Here is a 23,628-nt window from a genome sequence, read left to right as displayed (position 1 = left end):
ATACAGGTCAGGCCCATCAGCGCTCTGCATACAGGTCAGGCCTATCAGCGCTCTGCATACAGGTCAGGCCTATCAGCGCTCTGCATACAGGTCAGGGCCTATCAGTGCTCTGCATACAGATCAGGCCTATCAGTGCTCTGCATACAGGTCAGGCCTATCAGCGCTCTGCATACAGGTCAGGCCTATCAGCGCTCTGCATACAGGTCAGGCCTATCAGCGCTCTGCATACAGGTCAGGCCCATCAGCGCTCTGCATACAGGTCAGGCCTATCAGCGCTCTGCATACAGGTCAGGCCCATCAGCGCTCTGCATACAGGTCAGGCCTATCAGCGCTCTGCATACAGGTCAGGCCTATCAGTGCTCTGCATACAGGTCAGGCCTATCAGCGCTCTGCATACAGATCAAGCCTATCAGCGCTCTGCATACAGGTCAGGCCTATCAGTGCTCTGCATACAGGTCAGGCCTATCAGCACTCTGCATACAGATCAGGCCTATCAGCGCTCTGCATATAGGTCAGGCCTATCAGCGCTCTGCATACAGGTCAGGGATGTATACAATGCTTAAAGCAGATCAGAGATGAAAAACTAACTATAACAAGTAACTTGTCTATATATCTTATCTAAAGTTTTGGAAATCTAGCTGCAAACCGCTTCAACAGTTTATGATTATTTATTCCTGTGATACAATGAGGGCAGCCGTGTTCTGTTTGTCACATTGTCACAGGCTGAGGGCTGGAGATGCTATCGGCTTGCCTGTGTGTATATTCAGTCCCCTCTCCTCCTCCCTCCTGCCTCTGAAATCTCTGGCTCCCATAAGCCCTTGCTACTAAGGCTGAGAGTGCCAAGGCACAGAAGAAGCTGTGGGCGAGGCTTGTTTAGTTTATAGGGAATTAGAGTATTAAAACAAAACAAGTACTTGGCTTGAGGAATGCCCTATAAACTATATGAAAGGAACACAATTCTGCAATGAGTAAAAGTTCATCTCGGATCCACTTTAAAGGGAAACCAAAGTGAGCATGAGAAAAAAAAAAAAAAAAAAAAAAAGGTACACTTACCCGGGGCTTCTATCAGCCCCCTGCAGCCGCCCTGTCCCGCGCTGGTACTCAACAATCCTCCGGTCCCCCGCCATGTCGTTCAGATGTCGGTCACTGTGCCTGCGCGGACCTGATCAGTACGAGAAAATCTTCACTGCGCTTGCGCAGGACGTTCCTGACGGCGGAAGCGTGATTGAGGATGCGCGCGGCCAGGGTCATGCAGGCGCAGTGGCTGGCGACTGGCTCCGTCACCAAAATGGAAACCTAGCCATGGCGGGGGACCGAAGGCTCGTTCCATGACGGCGCAGGCACAGGACGGCTGCAGGGGGGTTATGGAAGCCCCAGGTGAGTGAAACGCTTTTTTAATGTACACTTTAGTTGCCCTTTAAAAGCATAGAGAGCACTAGGGGACTTCTTGCTGCAGCTGGGGGATGAAGTTCAACAATATTCAGGTACTCACTTATGGTGGCTGCCATATTTATTTCCTGTTAAACAATACCAGTTGCCTGGCAGTCCTGCTTATCTCTTTGGCTGCAGTAGTGTCTGAATCACACCAGAAACAAGCATGCAGCTAATCCAGTCTGACTTCAGTCAGAGCACCTGATCTGCTGCATGCTTGTTCAGGGGCTGTGGCTAAATGTATTAGAGACACAGGATCAGCAGGACAGTCAGGTAACATGCATGGCTTAAAAGGAAAAAACATGGCAGCCTCCTTATCACTCTCATGTCAGGTGTGCTTTAAAGGAGAACTGTAGCAAGAGGTATATAGAGGCTGCCATATTGATTTCCTTTTAAGCAATACCAGTTGCCTGGCTGTTCTGCTAATCCTCTGTCTCTAATAGTATTAACCACAAACCCTGAACAGGCATGCAGCATATCAGGTGTTTCTGACATTTTTGGCAGATCTGACAAGATTAATTGCATGCTTGTTTCTGGTGTGTGATTCAGACACTACTGCAGCCAAATAGATCAGCAGGGCTGCCAGGCAACTTGTATTGTTATAAAAGGAAATAAATATGGCAGCCTCCATACACCTCTCACTACAGTTCTCCTTTAACGTGGACCTGAACTCTTGCACAGGACAGTAGGAAAACAGAGATAAATGCACCCTGTATGTATTTAGAGAGTTTAGCCTGTGTAATTCCCCCTCATCAGTGACTAATCACCACTGTAATATATCTCCCGTGTCAGCTGACTGCCATGGCAGATAAGCTCATTTGAAAGCACCGGAGGCTAACAATATGTCTGCTTCCATGAAAGCAGGAAGGAGACACACTGCAGATTTATTGCAGGATATCAGCTGTAACAAAGAAAGGTTTTTGTTTATAGGGCATTATGCTGTTGCTTATTTCTTAGCACAGAGACGAAGTTCTGAGTTCAGGTAGGCTTCAAAGATGACCCCGAGCCTCAGCAGTGCCTCCATTACTAAAGAAGACCTGTCACCTTGCAGCAGGAAGCTGGGATCACAGGGGCATCAAAGTATAAAAATAAGTAAAATTAAAGTGTTTGAATGCCTGACAACGCGGCATGGTGGAGCAGCACAACACACGGCATGGAGGAGCGGCAAACCACACGACACCATGGCATGGTACCACACACACTACATACAACACGGCAGAGGTGGGTGAGGTGTGAGCCTGCGCCCCCCTTCCCAGCTTCCCAGTAGAGTATCCTATGATAGACAAACACTGGGTTAATCCTGCAGTCCTGCAGCCTTGATTGGCTGATACTCTCGCAGATGCCATAAAGTGACAGTAAGCACAGGAAGTCACCTGGAGGGCTGACGTTTTATGGCCCCTCTGTCTCCCAAATTCAAGGTTAACCCCCCCCCCATACCAGCTGTATAGTCTATACATTCCAGAGACCACAATCTAGTCTAACAGGACAGACTAATGACCCCCAATACACCATTAACCCCTTCACTGCCACACCCCAGCCTACCTGTACACACTAATGACCCCCAATACACCATTAACCCCTTCACTGTCACACCCCAGCCTACCTGTACACACTAATGACCCCCAATACATTATTAACCCCTTCACTGCCACACCCAGCCTACCTGTACACACTAATGACCCCCAATACATTATTAACCCCTTCACTGCCACACCCCAGCCTACCTGTACACACTAAAGCCCCCCCCAATACACCATTAACCCCTTCACTGCCACACCCCAGCCTACCTGTACACACTAATGTCTCCCAATACATCATTAACCCCTTCACTGCCACACCCCAGCCTACCTGTACACACTAATGACCCCCAATACATTATTAACCCCTTCACTGGCACACCCCAGCCTACCTGTACACACTAAAGCCCCCCCAATACGTCATTAACCCCTTCACTGCCACATCCCAGCCTACCTGTACACACTAATGACCCCCAATACATTATTAACCCCTTCACTGCCACATCCCAGCCTACCTGTACACACTAATGACCCCCAATACATTATTAACCCCTTCACTGCCACATCCCAGCCTACCTGTACACACTAATGTCTCCCAATACATCATTAACCCCTTCACTGTCACACCCCAGCCTACCTGTACACACTAATGACCCCCAATACATTATTAACCCCTTCACTGCCACATCCCAGCCTACCTGTACACACTAATGTCTCCCAATACATCATTAACCCCTTCACTGTCACACCCCAGCCTACCTGTACACACTAATGACCCCCAATACATTATTAACCCCTTCACTGCCACATCCCAGCCTACCTGTACACACTAATGTCTCCCAATACATCATTAACCCCTTCACTGTCACACCCCAGCCTACCTGTACACACTAATGACCCCCAATACATTATTAACCCCTTCACTGCCACATCCCAGCCTACCTGTACACACTAATGTCTCCCAATACATCATTAACCCCTTCACTGTCACACCCCAGCCTACCTGTACACACTAATGACCCCCAATACACCATGAACCCCTTCACTGGCACACCCCAGCCTACCTGTACACACTAATGTCTCCCAATACATCATTAACCCCTTCACTGTCACACCCCAGCCTACCTGTACACACTAATGACCCCCAATACATTATTAACCCCTTCACTGCCACATCCCAGCCTACCTGTACACACTAATGTCTCCCAATACATCATTAACCCCTTCACTGTCACACCCCAGCCTACCTGTACACACTAATGACCCCCAATACATTATTAACCCCTTCACTGCCACATCCCAGCCTACCTGTACACACTAATGTCTCCCAATACATCATTAACCCCTTCACTGTCACACCCCAGCCTACCTGTACACACTAATGACCCCCAATACACCATGAACCCCTTCACTGCCACATCCCAGCCTACCTGTACACACTAATGTCTCCCAATACATCATTAACCCCTTCACTGTCACACCCCAGCCTACCTGTACACACTAATGACCCCCAATACATTATTAACCCCTTCACTGCCACATCCCAGCCTACCTGTACACACTAATGTCTCCCAATACATCATTAACCCCTTCACTGTCACACCCCAGCCTACCTGTACACACTAATGACCCCCAATACACCATGAACCCCTTCACTGGCACACCCCAGCCTACCTGTACACACTAATGTCTCCCAATACATCATTAACCCCTTCACTGTCACACCCCAGCCTACCTGTACACACTAATGACCCCCAATACATTATTAACCCCTTCACTGCCACATCCCAGCCTACCTGTACACACTAATGTCTCCCAATACATCATTAACCCCTTCACTGTCACACCCCAGCCTACCTGTACACACTAATGACCCCCAATACATTATTAACCCCTTCACTGCCACATCCCAGCCTACCTGTACACACTAATGTCTCCCAATACATCATTAACCCCTTCACTGTCACACCCCAGCCTACCTGTACACACTAATGACCCCCAATACACCATGAACCCCTTCACTGCCACATCCCAGCCTACCTGTACACACTAATGTCTCCCAATACATCATTAACCCCTTCACTGTCACACCCCAGCCTACCTGTACACACTAATGACCCCCAATACACCATTAACCCCTTCACTGTCACACCCCAGCCTACCTGTACACACTAATGACCCCCAATACACCATTAACCCCTTCACTGCCACACCCCAGCCTACCTGTACACACTAATGACCCCCAATACACCATGAACCCCTTCATTACTATATCCCAGCCTACCTGAACAGAATGGTTATTCCCAGTAAATCATATGCCATATGCCCCCTGCCTATGCACAGACCACACGCAGACTAATAACCCCCCCCCCCCCCAAAAAAAAAAAAACATTCTTAACCCCATCATTACCTGGCCTCTCTCTGTCAGGCACTACAGATCTCCAATGATCAGAACTCCTCTCTGCTGACAAGTCACTGGGAGCCGATATAATAACATTGATCTTTGTCACGTGGGACCCCCAGGCACAGACGCTCTCCAGCTTCTCCTGCCATAGGCTCGGGACCACCCCAACCCATTATATAACATACACACCAGGGGTGCCCAATAGGCAGATGGCGAAGGGCTTCATGGTAGATCCCGACCCCGCTACAGTCTCCATCCTGTATATACAGCTGTACACATCGGTAGATCATTCTGACTTGCTAATTTCTTAAAGTAGCTCACAATCCGAAAAAGTGTGATCACCTCTGACCTACACGTTATTAACCCTTTCACGGATACGCCAGGTTACCTGTCTGTGCATACGATATCGATTAACCTGTTCAGTACCAGGCCTGGGAAACACTGCATTAATATGCCATATGCAAATGAATGATTCCTCGTTTATTATTAACCCCTCAGTGGACAGATCAGACAGCGCTAAACTAATCAATACAAAATCATTAGACAGCAGAAGGAGGCTTTACCAATACCAGCACTTATTACCAATACATGAATGGAAGCAGCATTACCGACCTCGGGACAGACCGTCCATCATTATTAACCCCATCATCCCCCTGCCTCTCTGCCTGCAGCCCCCCAATACTATCCCCCTGACCCCCCCCCCCCCCCCCCCCCATACCTTTCTTGCCCTCGGTGGCTCTCAGCACCGCCAGGTACAGGTTATCCTCAGAGCTGGTTCTCTGCCGCATGGAGCCGTTCTGATTGGACGGCAGGGCAGCATTAGCCCGGTACATCTGCTGGTCCATGGAGCTGACAATCCGTTCCCTGTGCGTGTGTGAAATCAGTGCTCTCCGGGCTGGGGGGATCCTGCGCTCGCTGGGGGGATCCTGTATCGCTGGGGGGATCCTGCGCTGGCTGGGGGGATCCTGCTCTCGTTGGGGGGATCCTGCTCTCGTTGGGGGGATCCTGCGCTGGCTGGGGGGATCCTGCGCTCGCTTCTCCCGCTGGCTGCTGCTGTTTCTTGACTTCTGTGTCTCTTTCAAAGTCTGCAGCTCCCTCCTTCCCCTTCGCTCTCTCCCCCCAGATTGGCCGCAGGCTAAGCAATTCCAAGCCTGCCCTGTCTGGTTCCTGCCCTGCCCCAGCCACGGCCCGCCCCCTTCCTGAGGTGTCATACTTCAAGGTGTGCCTGGGGACACGCCCCTCAGCCCACCCCTCTACCAGCAACACCCCCTCCATCCACCCAGACAGGAAACCTCAAATGTTCTGCTGCAGCTCTCTGCCTATCCTGTGGGCAGCCGCTGCTAGGGGGAAGCCCTGTGCTGACTACTGCAGAGAGAGGCGCTACTGTACACAGACACACTATATAATACAAGCCAGAGACTGACATTACTGCATACAGGTTACAGGGCAGAGAGATTACTGTGCACAGACACACTATATAATACAAGCCAGAGATTGACATTACTGCATACAGGTTACAGGGCAGGCAGCCACTGCTAGGGGGAAGCCCCGTGCTGACTACTGCAGAGAGAGGCGCTACTGTGCACAGACACACTATATAATACAAGCCAGAGACTGACATTACTGCATACAGGTTACAGGGCAGAGAGATTACTGTGCACAGACACACTATATAATACAAGCCAGAGATTGACATTACTGCATACAGGTTACAGGGCAGGCAGCCACTGCTAGGGGGAAGCCCCGTACTGACTACTGCAGAGAGAGAGGCGCTACTGTGCACAGACACATTATATAATACAAGCCAGAGACTGGCATTACTGCATACAGGTTACAGGGCAGAGAGATTACTGTGCACAGACACACTATATAATACAAGCCAGAGACTGACATTACTGCATACAGGTTACAGGGCAGAGAGAGAGGCTACTGTACAGAGATACACTATATAATACAAGCCAGAGACTGACATTACTGCATACAGGTTACAGGGCAGAGAGATTACTGTGCACAGACACACTATATAATACAAGCCAGAGACTGACATTACTGCATACAGGTTACAGGGTGGGCAGCCACTGCTAGGGGGGAAGCCCTGGTGCCGACTACAGGAAAGAGGCTACTGTACACAGATACACTATATAATACAAGCCAGAGACTGACATTACTGCATACAGGTTACAGGGCAGAGAGAGAGACTACTGTATACAGACACACGATATAATACAAGCCAGAGACTGACATTACTGCATACAGGTTACAGGGCAGAGAGAGAGACTACTGTATACAGACACACGATATAATACAAGCCAGAGACTGACATTACTGCATACAGGTTACAGGGCAGAGAGAGACTACTGTATACAGACACACGATATAATACAAGCCAGAGACTATTACTGCATACAGGTTACAGGGCAGAGAGTGACTACTGCATACAGACACACTATACAGTACAATCCAGAGATCTGACACTACTACTGCATACAGGTTACAGGGCACATATCTTCAACACTATATCATTCAATTCAGAGGCTACTGCAGACAGTCCAGAGACCTCACTACAGGGCAGAGATACACTACTGTACACAGGGTACAGGGCAGAGAGCTTCAATGTATCTTACTCTATACAGACCGTCCCTACTTACAAACGACTCTAGTTACAACATTTCAGAGATACAAAGTTGTCTTCATGTATAAAATACACAATACTGTCTATCTACATATTTCTGTTGTGAAAGGTTACAGTATTATATAAACGGTTAGGGCCTGTACACAGTGATGCGATTGCGTTTCTAACCAAAATTCTACTTGCGATCTCTGTGCATTTGCGATGTGATTGCGATTTTCGCATGCATTGCGTTTTTCACGCGCTGTTTAAACGCAGCACTTAATCAGCGCAGCAATCACTGTGATTGCATTTTTTCTAAAAATGCGTCTCTCCATTGTGTACAGGTCATCACCATTTTTTTTAAGGAATGGGGGTTTAAAAACGCAAGCGATTTTAAAAATGCAGCACAACGCAGCCAGTGTGTACAGGCCCTTATAAGTAGTTTAAAAGCACATGGAAAACAAAAAGAAAACAGTTTGTCGTCCAAACGTAAATATTTTATCTACGTTTAACCATGCATAACACAGGACTCTACTTACAAACAGATTCAACTTAGTCTCCCAGAAGAGAACCTGTCTATACCTCCCCCCAACCCTGGCCTGTGGTGAGCGGGGAAGCAGCTAACATAACGCTGACATCTATTGGACATCTGTCTGCAGTGTGTGGGCAGGCAGTCTGATCAGATTTGAGGGAACGATCAGATGGTGGATCTGCCGGCCATTGAGGGGTGAATGGGCAGCTTGTAGCACTGAGATAAGAGATCAGAAGTGTGACAGCTCTATATAGAGAGGTCAGCTAGCCCTGCAACGCTCATAGAATATTACCAGCCAAGCAGCAGATGTGCAGAGAGGCGGCATAGCGAAACTGCTGAGGAAACCGCACAGGACTGTCTACAATACGCACATCACTGCGAAATCTGCTGCAGAGGCAATACAGGGCCTGCCAATCACACTGCTCTACAATCAATACAATCACCCAAAGTACAGAGCAGACAAAAACGCACAATCTCTGCTGACCGCATGCACAACTCCCCCAATCAGTGCCAGACCCAGCTAAGGAGGGCGACACTTCACCAGATAGCCAACTGATTACCCGGGGAGCAGTGGTGTAACTAGAAATCACTGGGATTCCCTGCAAAACTTTGGATGGAGCCCCCTCCCGCCAATACTCCCCCCCCCAGGGGCTGGGGGTAGAACAGCGCTGTACACAAGACCCTGCGGAACACTGAATAGGGACTGTCTACAAATCTTTGTCTGCAAAACTTTGTATCATGCCTTATCAGTGGCTGAGCAGATGCAGTTATTAGAACAACTGTGCAGAGAGCAGAAAGTTTTTTCTCTCCTTGCCCTTAGTTGTCAGTCTGTCAGGACAGGGCCCCCTGTGGCTTCTGGACCCCCCGCTGCTGCTGCATCCCTTGCAGGGTCTATGGTTACACCCCTGCCGGGGAGAGCCATCAATGCTGAGAATAAACTGCTCCCAATAGCACCGCTGGGGAGGAGGCAGCCCCACTCCAATAATCAGAGTCTCCTGCGGAGCAGCTCAGCAGAGTCTGATCTACTTTCTGCTGCACACATTGTTTCAAAGGGAACCTAAACTGAGAGGGATATGGATTTTTCCTTTTAAAATAATACCGGTTGCCTGACTCTCCTGATGATCCTGTGTCTCTAATACTTTCAGCCACAGCCCCTGAACAAGCATGCAGATCAGGTGCTCTGACTTAAGTCAGACTGGATTAGCTGCATGCTTGTTTCAGGTGTGTGATTCAGCCACTACTGCAGCCAAAGAGATCAGCAGGACTGCCAGGCAACTGGTATTGTTTAAAAGGAAATATCCATATCCCTCTCAGTTAAGGTTCCCTTTAAGGGCGATGTGTATAAGATGAGAGTGAATTCTGCTGTCTCATCCCCCCCCCCATTATTGCAAGAAATAATGTGACTGCTGCTAGTGAAGTGCCCTGACCAGTCGCCAATCCCACACATCCAACTGTGTGTTATATCTCATTGTACATACATGTTCCGGGGCAGGTCAGTGGAGTAGGAACATCCTAGCTCCGCCCCCTTCAAGAGAGAACTATGTAAACACACACAGATGGGATTATCACACTAGGGTTGTTCCTCTAACCTGCTACATTCAGAGGCTCTGTGTGCAGTAGCAGAGGAAGGAACGACAGTCTTTGAATTACATTTACTATCCAACGGAAAGTTTTCGGTAATAGTGATGACTTTTAGCCTGACCGCATGAAATGCAATAATGCCTCCTTTTTCTGTCTGGAGTTTTACTTTAACATCATAGTTATGTACTAGAGTTATGAATAAGCACTTTCTTCCTGTAGGTGAGGCTCCCATGATGCAATACACCTGACAGAGCACCTCTCCAGATGACCCAGAGGAAGTGAGATGTGATGACATCATCACACCCCGCCCACACAAGGGCATGCCTGTGATGTCACTGCAGGCACTTGGGAACCCTGCAGAACCTGGACAGGCAGGGTCAGTGCTGACCACAGCTTACTGTATAATACCAGAGATGTTGTGCAGCTGAGACCAGACCCAGGCTAGACATACACAGGACGATTATATGCCGATACGCTAAGCCAATAGATCCCTTCCTGTTTGGAATAAGATTGGAGAGTGATTGGTTCCTACACCACACGGTCAACTCAAACTCAACACATGCCAGTAGAAATCTATTGAGCAGCGACTGAATTTTCAATTCAATCGCTGCTCAATAGCTTTCTACTGGAATATGTTGTACTATACCGATCAATGGAAGGCAACGCTCTGGGCAATCGATCCCCCGTTCCTCTCATATGGAGATCTTCCAACAGGTTAGATCAGGGGTAGGGAACCTATGGCTCGGGAGCCAGATGTGGATCTTTTGATGGCTGCATCTGGCTCACATACAAATCAGGAGGGGGTTGATACACTAAGCTACACTGCTCAAGCAGCGAAGCTTAGTGTGACAGCGCAAGTGACATTTTCAAAGTAGGCACACTACTGCTGTAGTATGCACTACTAACTTACTCCCGCTACCCCCCCAAAACTAACAGCCGCTCCAATTGTCTCACTCTGGACCCTGTCAGCTCTAGTGACTTTCTAGGACGAGATCCCCGCACTTTGATTGGCCCAATAGGCCGCCTGGCACTTGACAGGCAACCTATTGGGCCAAAGTGTGGGGAACTCGTCCTACAAAGTGAATCAATCCCCCAGTCAGCTAGTTAATTGTACAAGCTGTTAGTCTGTATTTCTCCTGTCTGGCTCTCGGGGAAATTGCTGATGTTGCTGAAACCCAAGAGAAGCTGAAGTCGTGTCTGACACTTCCGCTGCCCGGCGGATGAACTGTATACACATCACCATGGCAACAGGAACATGAGCCCTACTGTCCCAGTTTAAAACATTGTATGGCTCTCACAGAAAAACATTTTAAAATATGTGGTATTTATGGCTCTCTCAGCCCAAAAGATTCCTGACCCCTGGGTTAGACCTCACTTTCAACTGTTCAAAATCAATCAAAAGTGAAACGATCAGATACGTAGGGGCGATAGGTGTGTAGCAGGTTGGATCAGAGTGGTTCAATCGGTTTGAAAGAAACCGATAAGTGTATGGCCAGTCTTAGTATATGTGACAATCTACGTTTTGTCGAATAACTTCAAGCGTATTTTGCAATAAAATAGCAACTACCCAGCAGCAGCTGTTGCAGGAGACAAGGATTCTGATTGGCTGGAGAACTGCTCCAATCACATCCTGTTTTCTTTGCACCGCTTCTTTGGTAAATGACCCCCTGTCCCATCGGCCCACGTTCCCCATGTACTGCATGACCGAGTGGGTTTGTATTGGACGGTTTGTGGCTGACAGTCCATGAACACCAGATTATAAATATTCTGGATCGGTGATGAGTCTATTCAGAGGAAGCTACACTTGTTGTAATAATTGTGCAATCTATGACGGGTCACTACACAATGACATGGGATCGTCACAAGATCCCAGCCCTGAGTGCTGCATGACTCTATAAACAATCATTGCTTATTCTGCCATGACAACACTTGTAGTCACAGATGAGAGTCATTGTCCTCCACAGAAGGCTTTTATTTGTAGATTTCAGGATTATGTTCTTTTTTCCTCTCTTGCGTTCCCGACTGCGTTTCACACCTGTGAGCGGCGATATCTTGGCGGCGTAACTCTCCACCGATGCCCAACGAGCTGCCACGCGGGACGTCTCGCCTTTCGCATTCCTCTAACTTGCTTTGACAGAGCTGGCTAAATAACTGGAAGCTACGAATTCCTGCAGCCAGCGCTTCCACGCAAAGGCGGCTATTAACCCTGTCAGCTCGTGCCACGCCCTGAGCGCCCGAGGCCTCTGCCAGCAACACGGCGCAGCGAGGGAACGCTCGAGAAATCACCGACCTCCAAAATGTGGAGCAGAAGCCACAACACAGACTTTCAGGAATCCGCAGAAGCTCCTTACTTCAGAAATCCTCCCAAACTTTCCTCTTATTACTTTCTATAAAAACTTTAACACCGGGAGATCATCATAAAATCTTCCCCACAGATCAGACAGTTAGTTGAGAAGTATCTTCAGCCCTTTAAAAGCGGATTTGAGATGAAAAAGTAACTATAACAAGTAACTTGTCTATATATCTTATATAAAGTTTAGACAGTTTACACAGCAAATCTAGCTGCAAACAGCTTCAAAACTTTATGATTATTTATTCCTGTGATACAATGAGGGCAGCCATGTTCTGTTTGTCACACTGTCACAGGCTGAGGGCTGGAGATGCTATCAGCTTGCCTGTGTGTAAATTCACTCCCTTCTCCTCCTCCCCTCTGCCTCTGAAATCAATGGCTAGTAACCTCCTCCTGCCCAGACTGAGCTCCCATAAGCCCTTGCTACAGTGCCAAGGCACAAAAGGAGCTGTGGGCGAGGTTTGTTTAGTTTATAGGGAATTAGAGTATTAAAACAAAACAAAGTGTTTGGCTTGAGGAATGCCCTATAAACTATATGAAAGGAACACAATTATGCAATGGGTAAAAGTTTATCTCCGATCCACTTTAAAGTTTCTTCTTACAAAAATACTGATGCAACAAATTAACAGATAACAAAATATCTCTGAACAGAGGGTTGAAGGACACGTTTATTGAACATCTGAATTAAGTGGGGCTCTCAATTGTCAGAGAACACGAGAAGAACAAGCAGACCTGATTCTTGTCAGACAGGCAAGGCCATCTTATTCAACAAGTTCACATTCCTTGCAGGTGATCGAATGTCCAGAGATGAGGCCTGAACACAGACTACAGAAGGGTGAACAATAGAAATGGACACTTGGAATGTGTTACACGATAGCTGCCCCCTACCACCAGTCTGTCCTGTTCTCCAAGCCAGTAAACTAAACAATCTAATCTGTTTGAGGCCTCTTGCTAAATCAATCAGTTTCTACTCAAGGTTTTCCCATATTTCTCCCAGATCTGAGCTCTGAGCTGAAGAATAGATATTGATCTTGAATTCTTTAGTCTCCTACACATTAACTTTCTGTGCAGTCTAGGATGAGACTTCTGAAGATCTTGCCTCACAAATAGATACTCTAGATGCCTAGACAATGGTACAGTACCTTGAAACTACTCTAGTTGCAGCCAAGGACGTATTATTTCTGGACACAGTCTAGAGGAGGCCTAGGACATTATTTTTCGAGAACATTTCTCTAGCTGTAGGCAAGGATGTAGTATCTCTGGGTACATTACTCTAAAACAGAAGGCCTAGGAAATAGTAAATCTGGACACATTTTAGATAAAGCCTAGAAAATTAAAACTCTACACACATTACTAGGAAGTGGTATTTTTAAACACATGAAAACACGTCATCTAGGTAAGGTTTGGGGAAGGGCATCTGTGGACACATTTGTCTAGGCATTGACTTGGAAATGTTATCTTTGAAGAAGTAGTATTTTGCTTTTCGTAGGAGATCTGGCCTCAGAACTGGACACAGGTGTACAAAGTGATACCTCTCTGCTGTCCACAGATCAGATTTGGACAGATTTCTCCACGTTAGGTCTAGTTAGTGGAACATCTGAGCAGGCTCCTTAGTGAGGTCTAGCATAGTGTGACCTCACATCTCCTTACACATTTCTCTCTACGTCTCCTTACCGAGGCGATCACATAAATGTTCTTCATATATGTCTAGCGGGTGTGCCTGTACTTTCACTCTCCCGCGGGTGCAACTTCCTGTTTTACAACTACTGATCCCTCAGGACAGCCAAATCCATCGCTAAGCTGACTCATCCCACTTGGGAGACACCCAAATTCTTACAAAAATAAAAGAGGATCTGAAAGAGAAGCAACGTGCTGGTTGTGCATTGAATGCGTCAGCGTGAGGGCGTCATGGGGTGCAAACCATCAGAATCAGTACAGCCACCATTCACAGACCACGCTGCCACCAGCATGGCATGGTCGGGCAATCACAGACTGGCATCTGCCGCCAATGATCTTATAGAATGCATGGCATGTGCCACGCACGCCAACGCATATAAAGAGTCAACTGCAAATCTGCATTTGAATCCATCATCAATTTGATCATATTATTGAATGAATTGTTCAGTGGTACCGGGTCATATTTGGGTTACAGGCCACGCCTCTTCCTGCACCTGTACGGGTTTCCTCCAATGGTTCATGTTCTATTCTGATTCTTCTCTAAGCAGGAACGTGGTGAATACAAAATCAAATCAAGTGTGGCTGATTGCCATTCCCTTGAGCAAGGCCTGTGAATGGGCGAAAGACGACTAAAGCCTGGTATACACCTTCAATGTCGATTGGCCAATGATACATTTTACCATTTCCATGTAATATGAGGGTGAACAGACGTTGAATACTATGAGCAGGTCGCATAGGTGAGCTCTCACACTGCATGGAGTTGTGAAATTGGCTGAACACTCATTGAGACTTGTTCCCAGTGCTGAGCAGATTTACCGGATCCCTCAGTAACCGATCCCTTCTTGCACCGTTCTCACTACCCAGTTATATAGATGCTGTTATTCCCGGCACACTGCAGCCACACCCAGGCAGGCGAGTCTCGCAGGACTTCTCTCTGATATGTCACAGTCATGCTGTAGAACTCTTTCTTGGCTGGCATGGAGTGCAAAAAAAAACCAACCTTCATAAGAACTGACCTGATTTATTTGAATATAAAAAACCCAATGTGGTCTTATTATACCCAACATGACTTTCCCTGGATAAGAATTATCCAATGCATGGCACCATTACGGGAAGCAGCGTTGCCAGGTATATGGAGGCTGACATATTCACTTCCTTTTAAACAATGCAGATTGCCTGGCTGTCCTGCTGATCCTCTGTCTCTAATAATATTAAGCCATAGCCCCTGAACAAGCATGCAGATCAGGTGTTTCTGACAAGATTAGCTGCATGCTTGTTCCAGGTGTGTAATTCAGACACTACTGTCAGACATCAGCAGGGCTGCCAGGCAACCGGTATTGTTTAAAAGGAAATAAATAAGGCAGCCTCCATAACCCTCTCACTTTAGGTCATAAGGCTAGATGCAGTGTAGGCACCGATTATATGTAAATAGCCCCAGAACCTGCATAACCTGTCCTTATGATTGGGCAGCCCTGCTGAGAGGCTAGAAGAAGCCCATACAGGTTTATCTCTGTTTTTATGGCCAGAGTGACAATGGGACAATAGGTATCACACTGTCCCCTGCTGTGGCTGATAAGGGGCTCCCCCCACTGGAACAATGACACCTGCCCCCCCCCCCCCCTTCTCCAATAACAATGGGCTCACCCAGCAGCGGAGGATTCCTGGGGATATACAGATCTGTTATTCCCCCATAGAGAGTCTGACAACACCCAGCTGCTGTACAGAGGGTGTCACCTGCATTCCTGACACACTGATAGCAGCCAGGGGAGGAGGAGGAATACCTGAGCTGTGTGTCATATCCTCCCCACCCCTGACTGCTGCACCTAGCTCCAGCCTCCACCAGCAGAGGGCGACCGCTGTCACACCGCCTTCCACCAGCAGAGGGAGAACACTGTCACACCGGCTTCCACCAGCAGAGGGCGTCGCATCTACACAGCCAAAAGCACCAGCCTCCACCAGCAGAGGGCGACCGCTGTCACACACACTTCCACCAGCAGAGGGCGAACACACTCACACCAGCTTCCACCAGCAGAGGGCGAACACACTCACACCAGCTTCCACCAGCAGAGGGCGAACACACTCACGCCGACTGCCACCAGCAGAGGGCGAACACACTCACACCAGCTTCCACCAGCAGAGGGCGAACACACTCACACCAGCTTCCACCAGCAGAGGGCGAACACACTCACACCAGCTTCCACCAGCAGAGGGCGAACACACTCACGCCGACTGCCACCAGCAGAGGGCGAACACACTCACACCAGCTTCCACCAGCAGAGGGCGAACACACTCACGCCGACTGCCACCAGCAGAGGGCGAACACACTCACACCAGCTTCCACCAGCAGAGGGCGAACACACTCACGCCGACTGCCACCAGCAGAGGGCGAACACACTCACACCAGCTTCCACCAGCAGAGGGCGAACACACTCACACCAGCTTCCACCAGCAGAGGGCGAACACACTCACACCAGCCTCCACCAGCAGAGGGCGACCGTTGTCACACCGACTTCCACCAGCAGAGGGCACTGTCTACACAGCCGAATGCACCAGCTTCCCCCAGCAGAGGGCGAACACTCCCACACCAGCTTCCACCAGCAGAGGGCGAACGCTCCCACACCAGCCTCCACCAGCAGAGGGCATTGTCTCTACACAGCTGAATTCTCTTGCACCAGCTTCCACCAGCAGGGGGCTCTGCTCCAGCACCACCCACCAGCAGGGGGCTCTGCTCCAGCACCACCCACCAGCAGGGGGCTCTGCTCCAGCACCACCCACCAGCAGGGGGCTCTGCTCCAGCGCCATCTGATCTGGCAGCACAGGCGGTGATCCCTGCACCTCTCCCCGCAGACTGCTCAGTGCAGCACAGGCGGTGATCCCTGCACCTCTCCTGGCAGGGGGCTGGCAGCACAGGCGGTGATCCCTGCACCTCTCCTGGCAGGGGGCTGGCAGCACAGGCGGTGATCCTTGCTCCTCTCCTGGCAGGGGGCTGGCAGCACAGGCGGTGATCCCTGCACCTCTCCCCGCAGACTGCTCAGTGCAGCACAGGCGGTGATCCCTGCACCTCTCCTGGCAGGGGGCTGGCAGCACAGGCGGTGATCCCTGCACCTCTCCCCACAGATTGCTCAGTGCAGCACATAGTACACAGTCAGCATTGCCAAGGTCGGCGGTACTTTCACTTCTTCCTCTATCAGATATAATGAGCCCCAGGCAGCCTGCGATTGTTGGAGGAGGGTGACTGCTGCCAAATCACACAGGAAACCGCCCGTCACTAAATCTGATGATTCCAGGAATAAGAAACCTCTCATAGGAATCAGATCTGCTGCGGGGTGAACATAACACGACTAATATAGCCCCCGAATACCGCCTGACACAGGAGAGACTGCAATTCCTCCCGCTGCATTCACTACCAACTCTGTGCAATACAGCCTGACACAGGAGAGACTGCAACTCCTCCCGCTGCATTCACTACCAACTCTGTGCAATACAGCCAATACCGCCTGACACAGGAGAGACTGCAACTCCTCCCGCTGCATTCACTACCAAGTCTGTCCAGTACAGCCAATACCGCCTGACACAGGAGAGACTGCAACTCCTCCTGCTGCATTCACTACCAACTCTGTCCAGTACAGCCAATACAGCCTGACATAGGAGAGACTGCAACTTCTCCCGCTGCATTCACTACCAACTCTGTCCAGTACAGCCAATACCGCCTGACACAGGAGAGACTGCAATTCCTCCCGCTGCATTCACTACCAACTCTGTGCAATACAGCCTGACACAGGAGAGACTGCAACTCCTCCCGCTGCATTCACTACCAACTCTGTCCAGTACAGCCAATACAGCCTGACATAGGAGAGACTGCAACTTCTCCCGCTACATTCACTACCAATTCTGTCCAGTACAGCCAATACCGCCTGACACAGGAGAGACTGCAATTCCTCCCGCTACATTCACTACCAACTCTGTGCAATACAGCCTGACACAGGAGAGACTGCAACTCCTCCCGCTGCATTCACTACCAACTCTGTCCAGTACAGCCAATACAGCCTGACATAGGAGAGACTGCAACTCCTCCCGCTACATTCACTACCAACTCTGTCCAGTACAGCCAATACCGCCTGACACAGGAGAGACTGCAATTCCTCCCGCTGCATTCACTACCAACTCTGTGCAATACAGCCTGACACAGGAGAGACTGCAACTCCTCCCGCTGCATTCACTACCAACTCTGTGCAATACCGCCTGACACAGGCGAGACTGCAACTCCTCCCGCTGCATTAACTACCAACTCTGTGCAATACAGCCAATACCACCTGACACAGGAGAGACTGCAACTCCTCCCGCTGCATTACCTACCAACTCTGTGCAATACCGCCTGACACAGGCGAGACTGCAACTCCTCCCGCTGCATTAACTACCAACTCTGTCCAGTACAGCCAATACCGCCTGACACAGGAGAGACTGCTACTCCTCCCGCTGCATTCACTACCAACTCTGTGCAATACAGCAAATACAGCCTGACACAGGAGAGACTGCAACTCCTCCCGCTGCATTCACTATAAACTCTGTGCAATACAGCCTGACACAGGAGAGACTGCAACTCCTCCCGCTGCATTCACTACCAACTCTGTGCAATACAGCCAATACAGCCTGACACAGGAGAGACTGCAACTCCTCCCGCTGCATTCACTACCAACTCTGTGCAATACTGCCTGACACAGGAGACTGCAACTCCTCCCGCTGCATTCACTACCAACTCTGTGCAATACCGCCTGACACAGGAGAGACTGCAACTCCTCCCGCTGCATTCACTACCAACTCTGTGCAATACAGCCAATACCACCTGAAACAGGAGAGACTGCAACTCCTCCCGCTGCATTACCTACCAACTCTGTGCAATACAGCCTGACACAGGAGAGACTGCAACTCCTCCCGCTGCATCACCTACCAACTCTGTCCAGTACAGCCAATACCGCCTGACACAGGAGAGACTGCTACTCCTCCCGCTGCATTCACTACCAACTCTGTGCAATACAGCAAATACAGCCTGACACAGGAGAGACTGCAACTCCTCCCGCTGCATTCACTACCAACTCTGTGCAATACAGCCTGACACAGGAGAGACTGCAACTCCTCCCGCTGCATTCACTACCAACTCTGTGCAATACAGCCAATAGAGCCTGACACAGGAGAGACTGCAACTCCTCCCGCTGCATTCACTACCAACTCTGTGCAATACCGCCTGACACAGGAGAGACTGCAACTCCTCCCGCTGCATTCACTACCAACTCTGTGCAATACCGCCTGAGACAGGAGAGACTGCAACTCCTCCCGCTGCATTCACTACCAACTCTGTGCAATACAGCCAATACCGCCTGACACAGGAGAGACTGCAACTCCTCCTGCTGCATTCACTACCAACTCTGTGCAATACAGCCAATACCGCCTGACACAGGAGAGACTGCAACTCCTCCCGCTGCATTCACTACCAACTCTGTCCAGTACAGCCAATACCGCCTGACACAGGAGAGACTGCAACTCCTCCTGCTGCATAACCTACCAACTCTGTGCAATACGGCCTGACACAGGAGAGATTGCAACTCCTCCCGCTGCATTCACTACCAACTCTGTCCAGTACAGCCAATACCGCCTGACACAGGAGAGACTGCAACTCCTCCCGCTGCATTCACTACCAACTCTGTCCAGTACAGCCAATACCGCCTGACACAGGAGAGACTGCAATTCCTCCCGCTGCATTCACTACCAGGTCTGTCCAGTACAGCCAATACCGCCTGACACAGGAGAGACTGCAACTCCTCCCGCTGCATTCACTACCAACTCTGTGCAATACAGCCTGACACAGGAGAGACTGCAACTCCTCCCGCTGCATTCACTACCAACTCTGTGCAATACAGCAAATACCGCCTGACATAGGAGAGACTGCAACTCCTCCTGCTGAATTCACTACAAACTCTGTGCAATACAGCCAATACCGCCTGACTCAGAAGAGACTGCAACTCCTCCTGCTGCATTCACTACCAACTCTGTCCAGTACAGCCAATACCGCCTGACACAGGAGAGACTGCAACTCCTCCCGCTGCATTCACTACCAACTCTGTCCAGTACAGCCAATACCGCCTGACACAGGAGAGACTGCAACTCCTCCCGCTGCATTCACTACCAAGTTTGTCCAGTATAGCCAATACCGCCTGACACAGAGACTGCAACTCCTCCCGCTGCATTACCTACCAACTCTGTCCAGTACAGCCAATACCGCCTGACACAGGAAAGACTACAACTCCTCCTGCTGCATTCACTACCAACTCTGTGCAATACAGCCAATACCGCCTGACACAGGAGAGACTGCAACTCCTCACGCTGCATTCACTACCAAGTCTGTCCAGTACAGCCAATACCGCCTGACACAGGAGAGACTGCAACTCCTCCCGCTGCATTCACTACCAAGTCTGTCCAGTATAGCCAATACCGCCTGACACAGAGACTGCAACTCCTCCCGCTGCATTACCTACCAACTCTGTCCAGTACAGCCAATACCGCCTGACTCAGAAGAGACTGCAACTCCTCCTGCTGCATTCACTACCAACTCTGTGCAATACAGCCAATACCGCCTGACACAGGAGAGACTGCAACTCCTCACGCTGCATTCACTACCAAGTCTGTCCAGTACACCCAATACCGCCTGACACAGGAGAGACTGCAACTCCTCCCGCTGCATTCACTACCAGGTCTGTCCAGTACAGCCAATACCGCCTGACACAGGAGAGACTGCAACTCCTCCCGCTGCATTCACTACCAACTCTGTGCAATACAGCCTGACACAGGAGAGACTGCAACTCCTCCCGCTGCATTCACTACCAACTCTGTGCAATACCGCCTGACACAGGAGAGACTGCAACTCCTCCCGCTGCACTCACTACCAACTCTGTGCAATACAGCCAATACCACCTGACACAGGAGAGACTGCAACTCCTCCCGCTGCATTCACTACCAATTCTGTACAATACAGCCAATACCGCCTGACACAGGAGAGACTGCAACTCCTCCCGCTGCATTACCTACCAACTCTGTGAAAATACAGCCAATACCGCCTGAGACAGGAGAGACTGCAACTCCTCCCGCTGCATTCACTACCAACTCTGTCCAGTACAGCCAATACCCCCTGACACAGGAGAGACTGCAACTCCTCCCGCTGCATTCACTACCAACTCTGTGCAATACAGCCAATACCGCCTGACACAGGAGAGACTGCAACTCCTCCCGCTGCATTTACTACCAACTCTGTGCAATACAGCCAATACCGCCTGACACAGGAGAGACTGCAATTCCTCCTGCTGCATTCACTACCAATTCTGTGCAATACAGCCAATAATAATAAGCAACCCACTACAGCTACCAGCAGGGCGGTACGAGCGCCTCTGCAGCACAGATCTCACTGCCACACAGCAGGTAACCCTGGCACCAGTGAGATCTATGCACTATATGGGGCAGCCAGCACTCTGACACACACTGCCCAGACCTCACACATTACAGCCAGCAGGGGATCCCTTCATGTGACCAGAGCACCCTCTGCTGGCCACAGCACTGAAACACACCCAGAGTCTGGGGCTTGTGCAGAACTGATATTCTACATATTACCGAGTGTGACACCCCGATAAGGAATCCAATACTGAAAGTAACAGAGGCCAAAGCTGCTCAGCTCCTCCTGACAGTCGTGCTTCCCTGGCTGCCATGCTGGGCGGTGTACAGCAATCTCCCCCAGCAGCACTGAAGTCCCCCAACACTGCATGGAGGGGTCTGTCATGTCTGTATACATCCTCTCATCCCAACATACTGACAAGTTCAATAACTCTTCCTTCAGACTATGGCTATGGTAGGATTACACTGTAAGGTGCTGCAGAAGATGCCAGTGCTATATAAATACATAATAATAATAATAATAATAATAATATGGTAGGACATTAGACTATGACTATGTTAGGATTAGAGTGTGAGCTCCTCTGGGGCCAGTCAGTGACATGACTATGTACTCTGTAATGTGCTGCAGAGGATGTCAGTGCTATATAAATACATAATAATATTATGGTAGGACATTACACTATGACTATGGTAGGATTAGAGTGTGAGCTCCTCTGAGGACAGTCAGTGACATGACTATGTACTCTGTAATGTGCTGCAGAAGATGTCAGTGCTATATAAATACATAATAATAATATGGTAGGACATTAGACTATGACTATGGTAGGATTAGAGTGTGAGCTCCTCTGAGGGCAGTCAGTGACATGACTATGTACTCTGTAATGTGCTGCAGAAGATGTCAGTGCTATAATAAATACATAATAATAATATGGTAGGACATTAGACTAGGACTACGGTAGGATTAGAGTGTGGGCTCCTCTGAGGACAGTCAGCGACATGACTATGTACTCTGTAATGTGCTGCAGGAGATGTCAGTGCTATATAAATACATAATAATATGGTAGGACATTAGACTATGACTATGGTAGGATTAGAGTGTGAGCTCCTCTGAGGACAGTCAGTGACATGACTATGTACTCTGTAATGTGCTGCAGAGGATGTCAGTGCTATATAAATACATAATAATATGGTAGGACATTAGACTATGACTATGGTAGGATTAGAGTGTTAGCTCCTCTGAGGGCAGTCAGTGACATGACTATGTACACTGTAATGTGCTTCAGAAGATGTCAGTGCTATATAAATACATAATAATAATATGGTAGGACATTACACTATGACTATGGTAGGATTAGAGTGTGAGCTCCTCTGAGGACAGTCAGTGACATGGCTATGTACTCTGTAATGTGCTGCAGGAGATGTCAGTGCTATATAAATACATAATAATAATATGGTAGGACATTAGACTATGACTATGGTAGGATTAGAGTGTGAGCTCCTCTGAGGACAGTCAGTGACATGACTATGTACTCTGTAATGTGCTGCAGAAGATGTCAGTGCTATATAAATACATAATAATAATATGGTAGGACATTAGACTATGACTATGGTAGGATTAGATTGTGAGCTTCTCTGAGGACAGTCAGTGACATGACTATGTACTCTGTAAAGTGCTGCAGGAGATGTCAGTGCTATATAAATACATAATAATAATATGGTAGGACATTAGACTATGACTATGGTAGGATTAGATTGTGAGCTCCTCTGACAGTCAGTGACATGGCTATGTACTCTGTAAAGTGCTGCAGAAGATGTCAGTGCTATATAAATACATAATAATAATATGGTAGGACATTAGACTATGACTATGGTAGGATTAGAGTGTGAGCCCCTCTGAGGACAGTCAGTGACATGACTATGTACTCAGTACAGTGCTGCAGAAGATGTCAGTGCTATATAAATACATAATAATAATATGGTAGGACATTAGACTATGACTATGGTAGGATTAGAGTGTGAGCTCCTCTGAGGACAGTCAGTGACATGACTATGTACTGTACAGTGCTGCAGAAGATGTCAGTGCTATAC

At 49.0% G+C, this 23,628-nt stretch overlaps 1 protein-coding gene across 11 annotated transcripts in view; it reads right to left on the bottom strand.

The window, feature by feature from the left end:
• Positions 1-23,628, bottom strand: part of PLEC (plectin) — a 367,871-nt gene that overhangs the window by 132,331 nt on the left and 211,912 nt on the right. For 2 of the 11 annotated variants that reach the window (XM_068238143.1, XM_068238146.1), the window contains exon 1: positions 6,071-6,269. The exons of the other annotated variants lie outside the window; for them this stretch is intronic. In XM_068238143.1, coding sequence (XP_068094244.1) covers positions 6,071-6,197 — 127 coding nt within the window. In that variant the 5' untranslated portion in view covers positions 6,198-6,269. Of the gene's footprint in view, positions 1-6,070; positions 6,270-23,628 lie in introns of those variants that run through there. 11 annotated transcript variants of the gene reach the window in all.

This window comes from Hyperolius riggenbachi, chromosome 5 (genome assembly GCF_040937935.1).
Source record: "Hyperolius riggenbachi isolate aHypRig1 chromosome 5, aHypRig1.pri, whole genome shotgun sequence".
NCBI lineage: Eukaryota > Metazoa > Chordata > Amphibia > Anura > Hyperoliidae > Hyperolius > Hyperolius riggenbachi.
This window is presented reverse-complemented; position numbering and strand designations above follow the sequence as displayed.